Genomic DNA, 13764 nt, shown 5'->3' with positions numbered 1-13764 from the left:
CAATGAGAGCAAAAAAAATTATGACACTGAATGAAAGATAATTTTGCATCACATAAAATCATTCATTCAAGCAAAGTGTGTTTAATCTCAGATACTGGGCTGTTGAAATATAGAGAGGGAACAAGTTCAAATTGGCATCACAGGACAGCAACAAAACATGCATCCTACTGACTTCTTAAGCAAATAGCTCACACCAGGCTTTATTCATCCCAATCTTGGCGAAACAGGCCAATGTAGCAACATACATTCATATAGAAAGTGCCAAATACAAGCAGCACCAAGTCTTATACTAGGAAGAAGCATCCTACCATGCAATCACATCTGACCAAAGCTTCATCATATATGAGGCATGAATAAAAGTGCCAGTGTCCAAGAATACTACGCCTGGGATTCATTCTAGCTATAGTCCAAGAGCTACAGAAACGTCTCAATGGCAGCTAATGCTTTTTTCCATGGGTAAAAAGAAGTGAATACAATAGTCAATATACATCTTCATTAGTCAACACATTTATCATGTCATTCTTGTTCACCATTGTCTTCAGTGTTTCTAGTTGAATTAAAGATTAATGACCTGTCACTCTGAAGCTGGGTGACCTAACATGTTAGAATTGTCATATTTTCATATTTATATTTAATTAATATTTCCCCTTCTGAATAGCATATAAATCTAGCTTTATTGCAGAGCACATGGCAAAGTTTTGTGAATCAGCACAACATTCTAGTTTATGACATTTGTTCTAACACTGTCCAGTATGCCCTTTAATATAAGGACACATTGAGTAAAAATTTTAATATTAATATCAGTCTTAGTATAAGAAAAGTTTGAAGACATACTGCTCCTTAAATTGAAAAGGCAAAGACTCCTTTACATCTCCATGTATAAATGTGTTTCATATATAACTTTTTGTACACATCATGTGCTGACCATGAATTACTGGTTGTGCCCTTATTTCTCTTGAAAAGTACTAGTTACGTATGCTTGTAAAGACTTTGTCATAGCACTGTTTCTTGCGGTCTTATATTTTTACTTGGTATAAAGAATTAGCATTGTTCTAAAAAAAGATGCATGTCATGTCCAGTTCTTTATAAACTCATAGTTCTCTTCCAAACTAGAAGGCTATTATTTTTGTCTTCTACCAGATGATTGTCAGGAATTTCATAGTATCGCATATGTTTTTCCTTCAATTTCTGTAATATGCCAAATCAGCATCATTTTTTAGGCTTTCTATACTATTGGCTTAAATTTCAAAGTAGATGCATACAGAAAAAGATGTTTGCAATTGGACATTATTAATCTAACCTGAACTATTTCAGAATCACTTCAAAGTTACATCAATGGAAAAACATGAGAAATTACTTGAACGGTATGTTAAAGTCAAAGGTTACAACCAGAGGAGGCTAGAACACAAAGGCAACTTTTTTGCTACTATGCCAAGTGTTTTGTATTATATGACTATTGAGGTAAACTTCTATCCTAAGGAATGGCTTTGCTCAGGGGATTCTAATATTATATACCTTTTCAATTGAGGTTACAGAACACCTACTTCTGATATTTTTTGGTCAAGGCAATGCATGAGCATCAGATATGTTTAGGAAGATAATATCTAATGACCACTGGCTAAATATATACATTGATATATCACTAGTGAGAAGAGTTGGAAGGTGCATTTTTCACTATTTTATACTTGCTAAGGTAAAATTCCCAGTTGTATTATTAAAGAGTTCTAGAATGTATCTTTCCATTTTATGACTCATTTCCTCCTCCTCTGCTTTAGTTACTTTTATTAAATATTTTTCTTTCATATTTATGTTGTGATACTACCTCTTGTTGTTGCTTTATTACATAAAGTTCTAATTTTAAAAAGATAATTGCTTAAAGTTTTCTGATGTAGCTATGGCTGCTTTTCAGGCAAGATGGAACCCATAAGGTAGATACTTGTGTTCTGGTACTCAATTCCTGTGGTCATAATAAATCAGTATCACGAAGGTACATAAAATCCAATGGGATGGTTAGATTCTTCAGTATGATTTGACTTGACACCTTTTGTGATCTCATGTTTTGACTGAGATTGTATTTATAGCTATTTGTAAAATGTCATCTGAGTTTAACATTTTCGGTTTAGATGGCATGTTCTGTTTGACATCTGTGACACTTTGGAATATGCTCTTAAGAACATAAAAATAAATAAACTTTTTGCTGTGTTTGCTGAAAAGATCTAATCATCATTCACAAGATTGTTTTAGTATTTACTACAATTTCACAGACTCAAAATTTATCAATAAATCACGACCTTTATTAGTTTTTGGAAATAATTCCAAAAACTTTTTTAAAAGATCATTTTCATGACTCTTGTTTAACAAGTCTATTTATATATAATATCCATTCCTCTTCAAACAGCACACTGAGTTTAGTCAATAAGGACACACTGGTTATTCTACTGGAAGAGCCACAAAGCACGGGTCTGTATTTGTACCATATTTAGAGATATCAACACAATATGTATCACTTGTAAATATTACATGATTACCCCCAGGATTCAGTATATACACCATCATTCATATATTGGAACTACCAGTGAAGTTTGGGTAATGTTTTTACCCATTATATTGTGTTTTAAAATCACACAGAAAGGAAATAAGTACATAGTAGATGAAAAGCCAAATTAGGTATCAATAAGAAGATTAGAGGCCACTTGACCAATAAAAGTAACATTTGCTTATTTCAGTAAATCAGCCTGTACCCTTTCTTACTTAATAATTTTTTTATAATCATTACTTAGTAATTTATTACATATGATTCAGAAAAGTCTTAGCCTCTGATAGCAGAAGTTATAATGTTCTTTATTTTCACTCTGTATTCTTTGCAATTATAAAAGGCATTTATATTCACTTGTGATGGCTGCCACGTGCACAGATGTTTTGTTCTGAAATGGGCCAATAGTTAAATTTGCAACCTTTTTTAACGATCTGGTGTGAAATTACTGCTTTCCAGAGATTTCAAGCTGGTTAGCTATTTTAATATTCCATTCAGTTCAGTTAATAATGTACAAAAATAATATTTCATTAAAATTATAAACTATATAATCACTTTATGTAGATAACTATCTGGTTTAAATTTGTGTTTATAGTAGATACTAAGAAATAGTAAAACACAAATTGTTTTGTGTGAGAATGAATGTGTTTACATTTTCTTTGGCAAACCCTAGGTCTTATCTTTTATATTACTTGTGATGAGGTGATGAAAAATGTTTGGTAAGTGCATCTCTCTACTGACACTGAACTGATATAGTACATTGTTGACCCAGGTAAATTTATTCTATATTGTTTTTTCAATTGTTATTCTAGGTCAATCAGTTACTCTTCCTTTCACTATTCTCTTAGGATTGATACTTTTTCCAAATCTCACGTGGAAAAGGAGGCAGCAACTTTACTCACAAAGTGCCTGGTACACAATAAACAAATGAAATTCCAGTGTTTGTGATTATATTGTAATTATTATTTTCTTTTTTCTTGTATTCTTATAGTCTGATAAACATCCTAGGCAAGACAGCAACCTTATAATCTTTTTCTTATCACATAAAATTCTTCTCATATTCAAGTAAATATGATTCAAAATTCAGTCATGACTTTTACCAGAATTCACGCAAAATGACAGACACCTTCTTTCTTAATGCTATGATTATTTTCTAGCCCTTATATACTTACAGTCTTGTGATGAATCAGGATACTGTGATAAATGAATAAAGAGGAAATAGATTGCTTATTTTGTTTCTCAGTTTAGAGAAAAAATGTTTTTCAATGCAGGTTGATGGAGTTCCTCGATGATTTGCACATGTCCCAAAATGACACAATTCCTCATTTCTATCTTTAGCAAAATATAGTCTTTTTCTTTCTTGACATCAAAGTCCTGAAAGGATTAAACCCTCCCACAAGCAAACACTACATAAACAAGCTTATATATAAACTCCTCTATGCTCAGCAGCAGTGACTAACTCTTTATAATACCAGCATCATCTAGAATGGAAGCACTGAAGTAAAGCTACAGGGTTGATTCTGGTTCTCTCTTCTTGCTTTCATGGCCCTCATATTCATGATCTTGGTATCTTGTCAAAGTACAGTCCGCATTGCATAATGTTTTGCTGTAAAGTCACTCCTATTTTCTAACTGTTCTTTTTTTTAGTTCCTAGGCTTACAGTATGCTCAGATTGTAAGAAATATCAATCTGCAAGGCTTTCCAGCATGCCACCCATGATTAGAAAATATTTCCCCAACCAAGTCATAAACATGTAGTTTAACCAAAAGGCATTCTAGTTTTCATGCTATGTTGAGTATAAATATAAATTCAAGGCAGCCAAACTATCCATTTCCAAATAAGAATGTATACCTACACTCATTAAAAATCATCTGGAAATGTGTATTATTAGCAAATGAGTAAGAAATTTTCACTAGTATAAAATTCCTGCTTTATATAAAAGCCACACTGGCCATTCAAGTATTTGAGGTTTTTTTCCCTATAGTTTTTTTATAATTTGTACTAAAATGATGAATTTAGGCTTGAAATCATATGAAAAGAAAGTAAGAGTCACTTCTACCTATAGGGCATTTTTGAGTGTGCATGTAAGGAGCAAAGTGTCCACCCGCAGATACACTGCCAACACCCTTCCTCTCTCCATTCTAGGGAAACAGCTCATGCTTACTCGGTTTTAAAGAACAATTCACCATCCGTCAGAGAAGCCACAACAGAATTTCTTCAGTTTGTGCCAGTTTGCAAGTTAAAGGTCAAAGGGTAAAGACAGAACAGGACTCTTCAGGAAAATTTTCACAGAAGACAATGTTTAAGTTGTTGTTAATGACAGTCAACAGATCAATAATCAAGTTCAAGGCAAGCTGTTCATTGTTTCAAAAGCTAATCCCCTCAAAAGCTGGCTTTCACACAAAGCCAATGTCTGACTCATGGGGTGCATTCCTTCTGACCATCTCTAATAAGTTCACAGCCCAGTGGCTGTAAAGCCTTTCACTGCAAGAAGCAGCTCCTAAAAATCAATAAAGAGGTCTGTCAGTTGCTGACTTTTCTCTAGGAAAAAAATATTCATACAAACCTGCTCTGCAGGTCACATGAAAATGACAATACTGTTGTTAGGACAAATTACACTCAACAATGAAATGCTTTGGTGGTCTCTTGGCTGTCAGTGATCAAGTGGATGGCTAAATGCCAGAAGCCACACTAACCCTTTGAGAACTATGGTTGACATGCAATAGGTAATGCACTGAAGGACATTCATGCAATCTCAGAGTCATCATTTTAATTCATTTTTAAATGGCAATGTTAACTGCACTGTACCAAGGCAAATTCAATTTTCATGCAATGGATTTTAAAATAAAAATACAATATATCTAAGGGGAAAAGGGCTTAGGTTATTATAACCAGTTGTTGAAATAAAGTTTTACTCTTATGAGATACTGTTAACAAAATATCACTTTTATTTGCCAGAAAATGTTTGGCAAGTAACATCATTTCTGTTTGTTATAAATGCATTTATTTAATGCTGTAAATCACCCAAGAATTACATGAGATCAGAGGATATGTTATAAAAGCCGGAACTTCTTCAATCTGTGATTGTTTCACCATTGCCTAGTTCTAATTGGATAGTAAGACTCTTAAGCAGGTCTGATAGTTCTCAAAGGGTTACACCAATGTGTTACGAGAGTCATCGATCCTTGTAATATGACTGCCACTTTAATCTACCTCAGAGACATAATGCTTTTTGCTCTGCTTTGTAATGAATATTCCTAACAGACCCATGAAGGCCTGGGGCAATGGCCTAATACAACCTGGGTAGGTTATCACAATGATGTAGGGGCCCGGTGGCAAGAAGGGGTTTAGAAACACTTCAAAACAACTAGAAGATCCTGTCGGAATACACCTATGAATATAAATGTAATGAAACAGTGAGGACATAGCTGAGAACAGCTGTAGAAAATGAAAAATGGATGTATTATTAAGGCTGTTACTATATTGCAGATATTTTGGCCCCTTGTTTGTTGGAAAATGGCTGTCCCAACAGTCTGAAGTCCTGCATGTGCATTCCAGGTCTCCCACCTGACAAAGGGATGCGTGGGAGACTATCCATAGCAGTCACAGAGCTATCTTCTTTGGAGACAAAGCTGTTTTGGGTCTTCACACTTTCCTGAAAGTTCAAATGCGGAATTTTTTTTTTTCCTTTGTTTAAAGCAAAAAAAAAAAAAAAAATGTGTTTTCTGTTTTGCTTCTTTTTATTTTTTCTCTCCCAGAAATGGGCTCAGACTTCAGAAGGTAAATAATATTAAAAACGTTTAAGAAGCATCTTTTCTTCTTTTTTATTCCTCTTCTTTAAGTAATCCTGAAATCTTACTGGGCATTGAACGTGCAGAGGAAAGGCCTAGAACTGCATGACAAAGAAAGACAAAGGACTGAAGAACAGCAGATACTGTGCATCATGGAATCTTCCCCATGAGTGTGTCTCCACTCATGTGCAGGACCAGCAACCCTCTGGTTTGGAAGGTCAGCCCCGAATCAGGCTGCCACAAGCCTGCTCCTAGCTAGGAAACAGCATAACAGCTCTTGTCTTGAATCTCAAGTTACCACAAACTTCTGGAAAAGAAAGAAAGAAAAAAAAAAACCCTACATCACACCCACTCTTGCATAGAGCGTTTACAGTACAGTATGTGGCGGGGTGTTCCTTTCCTCTTGAACTGGAACACAGTGTAAACCAATACAAGGAGGCATAAGGCCAAGATGCAGGGAATGACAATAGCTATGGCTTTCACAGTGCTGGCTGTGTTGTCCAGTTTGATGACAATGTCTACATCGTCTGGTGGGCTGTGTCCTTCTCTATCTCTGTCTGTTGGTCCGTCACAACCCATAAAATCCTTGAGGATGGATCTTGGATATCCAGGTTCTACCTTGAGTATCTGGTTGTTGAATTTCCAATACTCCTTTCCTTTGTAGAAATATGTAAAGCCTGGTGGGAAACACAAACGGATAAAATTTAGTTGTGGAAGTGTGCATGTTTAGAAATGTTAATGAGATAGGCTTCTTAAAAGATGTATCATATGAAAAGTTGGAAATGATGTGTTTGTAAAGGGGGAGGGGAGGAGGGGGTGAAGGGAGGGGAGGGACAAGGAGGAAAAATGAGAACCAAGACCTGTCATGTAAAGGTACAAGATTCCCAACAATGAATGTAACTGTACTGTATACCTAAAATGTGCAAATAAACTCAATGCGGAAAAAAAAAAAAAAAGATGTGTCATAAGGTGCTTCAGTTTTCACAAGAAAATACTATCAGTTGTTTTACAGTGATCCTGGCTGCTGTGTTCCAGGAATTGTGTCTTCTAACACCAAAGGAAAGCTCAGCAAGAGGAGGGCGGAGAAATGGTATCTACAAGAGACTGGCACAAGATCAGTTCCTGTGCAGCTACTCCCACTCTGCACTAGAAAGAGAACTTTATCCTTTTTCCTGGCTTACTGGAGTGCTGTCACAGAATCACACGTTAGTGTGATAATATCAGCCTACACTGAAAGATGCTGAAACAGCTTTATAAATTGAAACAGTGTTTACCCTCAGACTGCCACGGAGGACATTGCTCAATACATTTTACAAAAGCTTCTCGCTTCTTTGTACCTCAAGGGAAATTTCTCATCATTTTAGTACCAGGCATCCTTGTGCTGCTCTTAAACAACAGATTTCCTTTTGTCACTTGAACAAGAAATCATCATAAATCATCAGACAGCAGGTGTTTGGTCTGCTAGGAATCTTAACAAGTAAATAGATACTTACAGTATTATATGCAATAAACTCATTTCTGGATCTAGGACATGATTATTTTGTCTCCTTTATTTAACTTATTTACTTAGTTTATGTTAACTTTTTGTCAGCTAGCATTATTTTTTAGAAACAGTAGAAGCAAATCTATAAGGTTAATTTTAATATTTCTAAGTAAGTTGTAATTCATGGAGGATAACATGGTCTGGCTCAAATAGCTCCACCGTGTGTATGTTGTTTTGATATACTATGACTGCCTTTATAATGTTCTAATTTAAAAACTCCAGATATATGAAATTTCTAGGATGGTTCTTCCATTTTTTTAATCACACACCAAGTCTTTCTGTACATTGCTCTTTCATGAAAGTTGGTTTTTTGACTATACTATTTGGTCTTAATTTTTTGTTTTATTGCAACACCAATAAAATATTTTAATGCTGTAATTACTTAAAAACTGTATTTGAAGAGTTGTCTATTTTTATTGAAAGGGATACTTAAGAGCTCATAATCACTAATGAGGGTTTTTTTTCCTCTTTTCTTATTGTATTGAGGATTTTTGGGAAAGGCATAGTGTTGTAAACTTACTATATTTTTTTATTTCTTTTAACCCTCACAATCACTGTATCAAGGATAATTAATTACCCACTCTTCTAAGGCAAATGAGGCGCAGAAAAAAACCAAAAATTTCCTATAGTCTGGTGAAAGCAGGATTTAAATCTTGGTCTACATCTAGAGCCTAGAAACTTAATGATTTAGCTAGTTTAACATCAAAAGTTGCAATAGATGTAATGCTTGATATAAAGAACTGCGAGGTCTCACACGAAATTTCAGAAAGCTAGGTCATCACTTCAGGCCACCTCGTCTTGGAACTAATTCTTTTCAATGCCATAAAAAACTGCTATTGCTTTTAATTTCAAAGGATAGTTTTGTAACTGGAGCAACTTGCCAAATGAAAACAGGTGCGTGTAGATTCAAAATTTTCTGCAGGGAGCTGGTATTTGATTACTCTAATGAAATCCAATGTAATTACTCAACAAGCTTGGATGGAGACATGTTGAGGCCCTGCCAAATAACAGCACATTAGATGATCATAGTTGAATGAAGGCATTGATTTACAATTAAACAAATCTTCAAAATAGGTGAACATACTTTTTATGTGTATAAACTGGAAACTAACAGCTGAAAGTGTACCAATCTGCAATTTTAAGCCAAACCTAATTGCTACAAAGCTACTAGGCATCATGCAAAAGTTAAGAAATTGTCACTTTTATTCTTATCAAGACTGCAGGCCAAATTTTGTAGTACCATGTTATATATTGAAAAGTAGTATTTATAGTCACTGAATTCCCTTGTTAAAAATTAAAATCCAGTCAATATGAGATAATGTATTTGAAAATTCTGAAACTATAAGTATATCTAATATTGATCCTGCAAAATCCATCTTATTCAATAATCCTGTCTTTCTTCATTTATGAAATATTAGTTGAAGAAATATTTAGGGAGTTGCATTAAAAAAATAAAATAAACAGCTTTACAGCCAGTGATTTAGCTTGTGGTGTTGTCTATATATGTTATGCTTACAAAGAAAAATTTTGATGGCAGAATTCTATAATTCCACATATAGTACTTGGAAGGTTCACACTGTGAGAGTGCAAGTTCAAGTCTAGCTGGGCAGCTCAGTGAGATTTTGGCTCACAGTAAGAAATAGAAGGTGCGGGGCACCCCTGAGTTACATCTGTAGCACCCATCTCATCCTCCCACACAAAGCAGAGAATATCTGAAAGAAAAAGTAATGAGACTATATTGTGTTATTTGATGTATGTTTCTCTTACATTTGGTCCTTACAGACTACTTTCTATGTTGTTTCATCCTAAAAATGCAATGAGACAGTCCACCAGAGTTGTCTTATTATAATTTAATGGATGTTTTCCAATGGTAGTGTGCCTTTTGTTCTGTTTTCTGCTCTTACATATTTATTGGTTAAGATTAATTAGCACTTAATAAATCTTAATGGATAAAGAAAACTTTGTAGAAATATCTATGGGAATAAACTTCTAGATTTTAACAGAGTATGAGCACTGAAATGGAGAATTAAAACACCAAATAAATAAAACTAAGAATTAAAACTATTTTAATAGTTTTTTAAAACTATTAACACTGGAATCTTATATTTTCTTCAAAATTGAAACTGGAAAGAGAAAAGATAGACTATTTGAAAGGTGTGGCTTTATAGCAATTCATATAAAACTAATTGAAGGAGGAGGTCATTCTTCATCTGACTTTAGTACAGTTAAAGCCCAGAGAGCTGTTCAAGAAACACAGATATCCCACTATATTCTGCATAAACTAATTGTGATATGAATTACTGTAGTTATTTGGGAGAAACTAAAAGTAAAGCAGAAGAAAGGCAAGAAATACATATAAGGAGGAAAACAAACAAATTGCTAAATGAAGATGGTTCCACTGGATGGCATGAGGAGGGTGGCTCAGAAAGCTGCACCCTGTGGGTAAGTACTGCATGATTAAATAACAACTGGCACCAAATATACTGATTATCAGTTACTGTTAACAATACATCATAGAAAAATAGTTTTATCTTTGGAGAGCGTGTATTAGAGAACCTTCATTGGGGCTAAGATATTCTAGTTTCAAGAATTAGGTATGGATGTTACTAATTTTCAATTAGGAGTGAGGTATATAAACTGAGTATTGATAAAAAATAAATAAACAGTGTTGGTAAAGAAGTATTTATATAGAACAGTTAAAGAATTTATGTAACAACTGATACAAAGTAGACATTCAAATGATACCAGATCATCATGTTAATTCCTTGACCAAAATGACAGAAATAATATTGTAAGGTAGACATTATAGGGAGGCATATTTCCCTTTAACATGAAAACATACAAATGTATAATTTGAGTGTCTAGATTTTTAAAAAAATGTTCTCATTGGGAAAAGATTCCTACAACAATGGATTTCATAATGTTAGGTAAGTAAACTACAAAAGATGTTTCCTTATTCCATCCTATTAGATTTTATGATTGACAAATCATACACAAGTGCCCTTGTGACTTACTCTTAAATCATTTTGCACCGACTTTAGTCTGATTGTATGTACTGGGGATCTTTCTTGTCTGCTAAAACTGTATGCTAAAGAATACATGAAAAATTATAACCCTTAAATCTGTTATCGCCACTTGTCTTTGTGCCTCAGCCTGCACTGATATTTTCCTCTTGTGGTCAGTTCCTTCACCATGTGTGTTTGTTATTATTATCTCCATAGGATTTTTAATAGAAATATAGATGAGGTTATCACAAATGTATCCACACCCTCCATATTAAAATATTACCTCTTGTTTTAAATGATTTTTCAAATAAACTTAAATAAATTGAACTTAAGTAACATCTAGAGCATAATGGTAAATGTGAATCTAGGTTTGTTTATATATTTATAAATATTTATATTTTTTAATAAATATTTATATAGCTATATAAATATTATATACCTCAAGTATGGCACTTTCCAATGATTTCATTTAACATGGTGAAAAAGTAAAATGTTTTCTTAAAGTCGAACACGTAATAAAATGTCTAAAGTACCAAATGCATACCATTTTCTTTGTGCACAAAAGCTCCCTGAGGAGATTCAGGGATTCCTTTCCAGACTGTGATTGGCTTGGGATAGCCAGGGTCCATGGTTTTCATTTCTTCACTATATCGCCAATACCTGAAAAGGACAAAACAACAAGAATACATGCATAAAAAACAATTATGTATACAATGTTATAGCTAACATTCATCAAATCCTTGCTTTATGCTTTTTTATAAATTAAGTTTAATGATACATTTTATGTATACAGTATGGTTCCATTCATCATTGGTAACTTGTACCTTTACATGATTTATCTTGGTTCTAATTTTTGCCCATTTCCCAGCCCTCCCTTCACATTCTCCACCCCTCCCTGTTTACAAAGATGTTTCCATGTTTTTTTCTCTTTACATATTTTTTTCTTTTCCCTTTTTACCTTTCCCCTACCCCTCCCACTTCCTCTACTCTTTTAAAACTTTTCTTCCTATTACACAATATCAGTTATACATTTTGATCCTTATTTATGCTTTTAGTTTTTCATATGAGAGAAATTTTTTGGTATTTACACACTGCTACCTGTATACCTGTTGCTGATTTACAGAACTGATTTAAATCACTGGAAAGAGAGTAGACTGAAATCATTTACTTTGCTTTCCAGAGAATGATAATAATGTAAATGTTATTGAACATACCTTTTGTATACTAATGTGAGCACTTATTCAGTCTGCTAAAATTGAAAGATGTTAAGTACAGTATGCTGGGTATATTTACAATTCATAAGCATAGCATCAACCCACAAATATTCTTGAACATTGTATCTTGATTTTTCAAGATATATGACTGAACAAAAGAGGCATGTCCATCACTCATTGATCTTAGATTTTAGGATATGTTATGACCCACATTATAACCTAATGCTTGAATAAATACTATGATAGGAGATGATATCTATAAAGGAAGCAAGTCTCCCATACATCACTTTGTCAGGTGGGAGATCTGGAATACTCATGTAGGACTTCAGACTGTCTGGAAATAGGTTGAAGGGATTTTATATTAGTAGACAGACAAATCTTCTTTGATAAGCTGATGTGAGCAAGCAGTGAGGAACAATACACATAGTCTTTGAGAGAGGAACATCTTAGGAAGAGGATCTAGCAATTGAAAGTTCCCATCTACCAGAGACTAAGGTGACTAGAACTGAGTTAGTAGATGGGGAATCAAGGTTAGAGTAGGAACCGGAATGTAAGATTAGATAGGCCTCCACACTACAGCAGAGCATTTTGGCTTTCTCTGAAGAAGGCAACACACATTTTGACCAGACATGCTTCAAAATATGGCTTATTGTTGAAAAGAATATACTGGTTGCTTTAAATAAAGTACTTGAAGGAGATAAATAGAAGCAGGGCCATCAGTTCAGATGCCACTGCAATAAACTTGAACCCAGCAGTAAGCAATAGAGCTAATAATAATTCAAAGACTTAGGATACATTTGGAGCAGAGATTTCAAAGGCCTTAATGTATTGGGTTGTGGGAGTGAAAAGAAAGCTCAAAGAATTTTGCATCTAAGTATCTGGAAGCATGATGTTGCCATGAAGAATCAGGGGAAAGTAAATTAGGATAGTTAAAAGAATCATGAATGTGTGTTAAATTCAGACTTCAAACTGGAATTGTAGATGAAGGAACTGAGTATAAGTATAGAACTGAGGGCTAGTACTGACGGGAGTCCTCAATGTATAGGCAGCAAAAGAGATAGAAGTGAAGCGCAGACAGCATCAGAATAATCAGCTCCTATCCTCTCACAGGACAGACCTTGGGCCACATTTCCACAACTCCAAGACTTTCATGGAATTTATTATCATCATTATAACTGTTGTTATTACTATTATCCATACATTATGACAGTGAAACAGGTATATATTTTGAATGCTCTGAAGGATTGAGAAAATGAGGTAAAACCATTGAGAGTTCACAATAATAGTGACTATTTTAAGCACAATGATAAATCCATAGGTCATTAAAAAAACACGAGATAGACATTGTCACCATTTGTTAAAGGAAAATTTTTAAAGGGCAACTACAGATGAGAGCCACATATAAAACTAGGTTTGTGAAACTTCAAAAATCTTCATTATTTTCTACGTGAGTACAGTATGCACATTTATTTTATTTTATTAAGAGTAGGAAAAGTTGGCTGAGGGAAAAAAGCTTCTATCTAAGAGTGACAGAAGGGCAGCCCAGCTGTTTTCACCTCAGGTGATGCAACAGATTGTAGGCAGACAGGTTTGTTGCCTTTTGTCTTCTTTCCTCCTAAAACAATGTTGGCTGTACCATCTTAACTCTGCTATGGGTTTTTTTTTTTTTTTTTTTTTT

The 13764-nt window shown here is 34.2% G+C and overlaps 1 protein-coding gene across 2 annotated transcripts in view; it reads right to left on the bottom strand.

The window, feature by feature from the left end:
• Positions 1–2310: 2310 nt before the first annotated feature.
• Positions 2311–13764, bottom strand: part of Mmp16 (matrix metallopeptidase 16) — a 280678-nt gene continuing 269224 nt past the window's right edge. Inside the window, exons 8-9 of one of the 2 annotated variants that reach the window (XM_033760297.1) lie at positions 11417–11532; positions 2311–7001 (exon numbers count right to left, since the gene is read on the bottom strand). In XM_033760297.1, coding sequence (XP_033616188.1) covers positions 6667–7001; positions 11417–11532 — 451 coding nt within the window. In that variant the 3' untranslated portion in view covers positions 2311–6666. The remainder of the gene's footprint in view (positions 7002–11416; positions 11533–13764) is intronic. The other variant, XM_010605541.2, reaches the window with a different exon arrangement.

The sequence above is a fragment of the Fukomys damarensis genome, unplaced genomic scaffold, assembly GCF_012274545.1.
Source record: "Fukomys damarensis isolate Sample0158 unplaced genomic scaffold, DMR_v1.0_HiC HiC_scaffold_5, whole genome shotgun sequence".
In the NCBI taxonomy this organism is placed as follows: domain Eukaryota; kingdom Metazoa; phylum Chordata; class Mammalia; order Rodentia; family Bathyergidae; genus Fukomys; species Fukomys damarensis.
The sequence above is the reverse complement of the archived record's forward strand: the minus strand, read 5'-3'. Positions and strand labels throughout refer to the sequence as shown.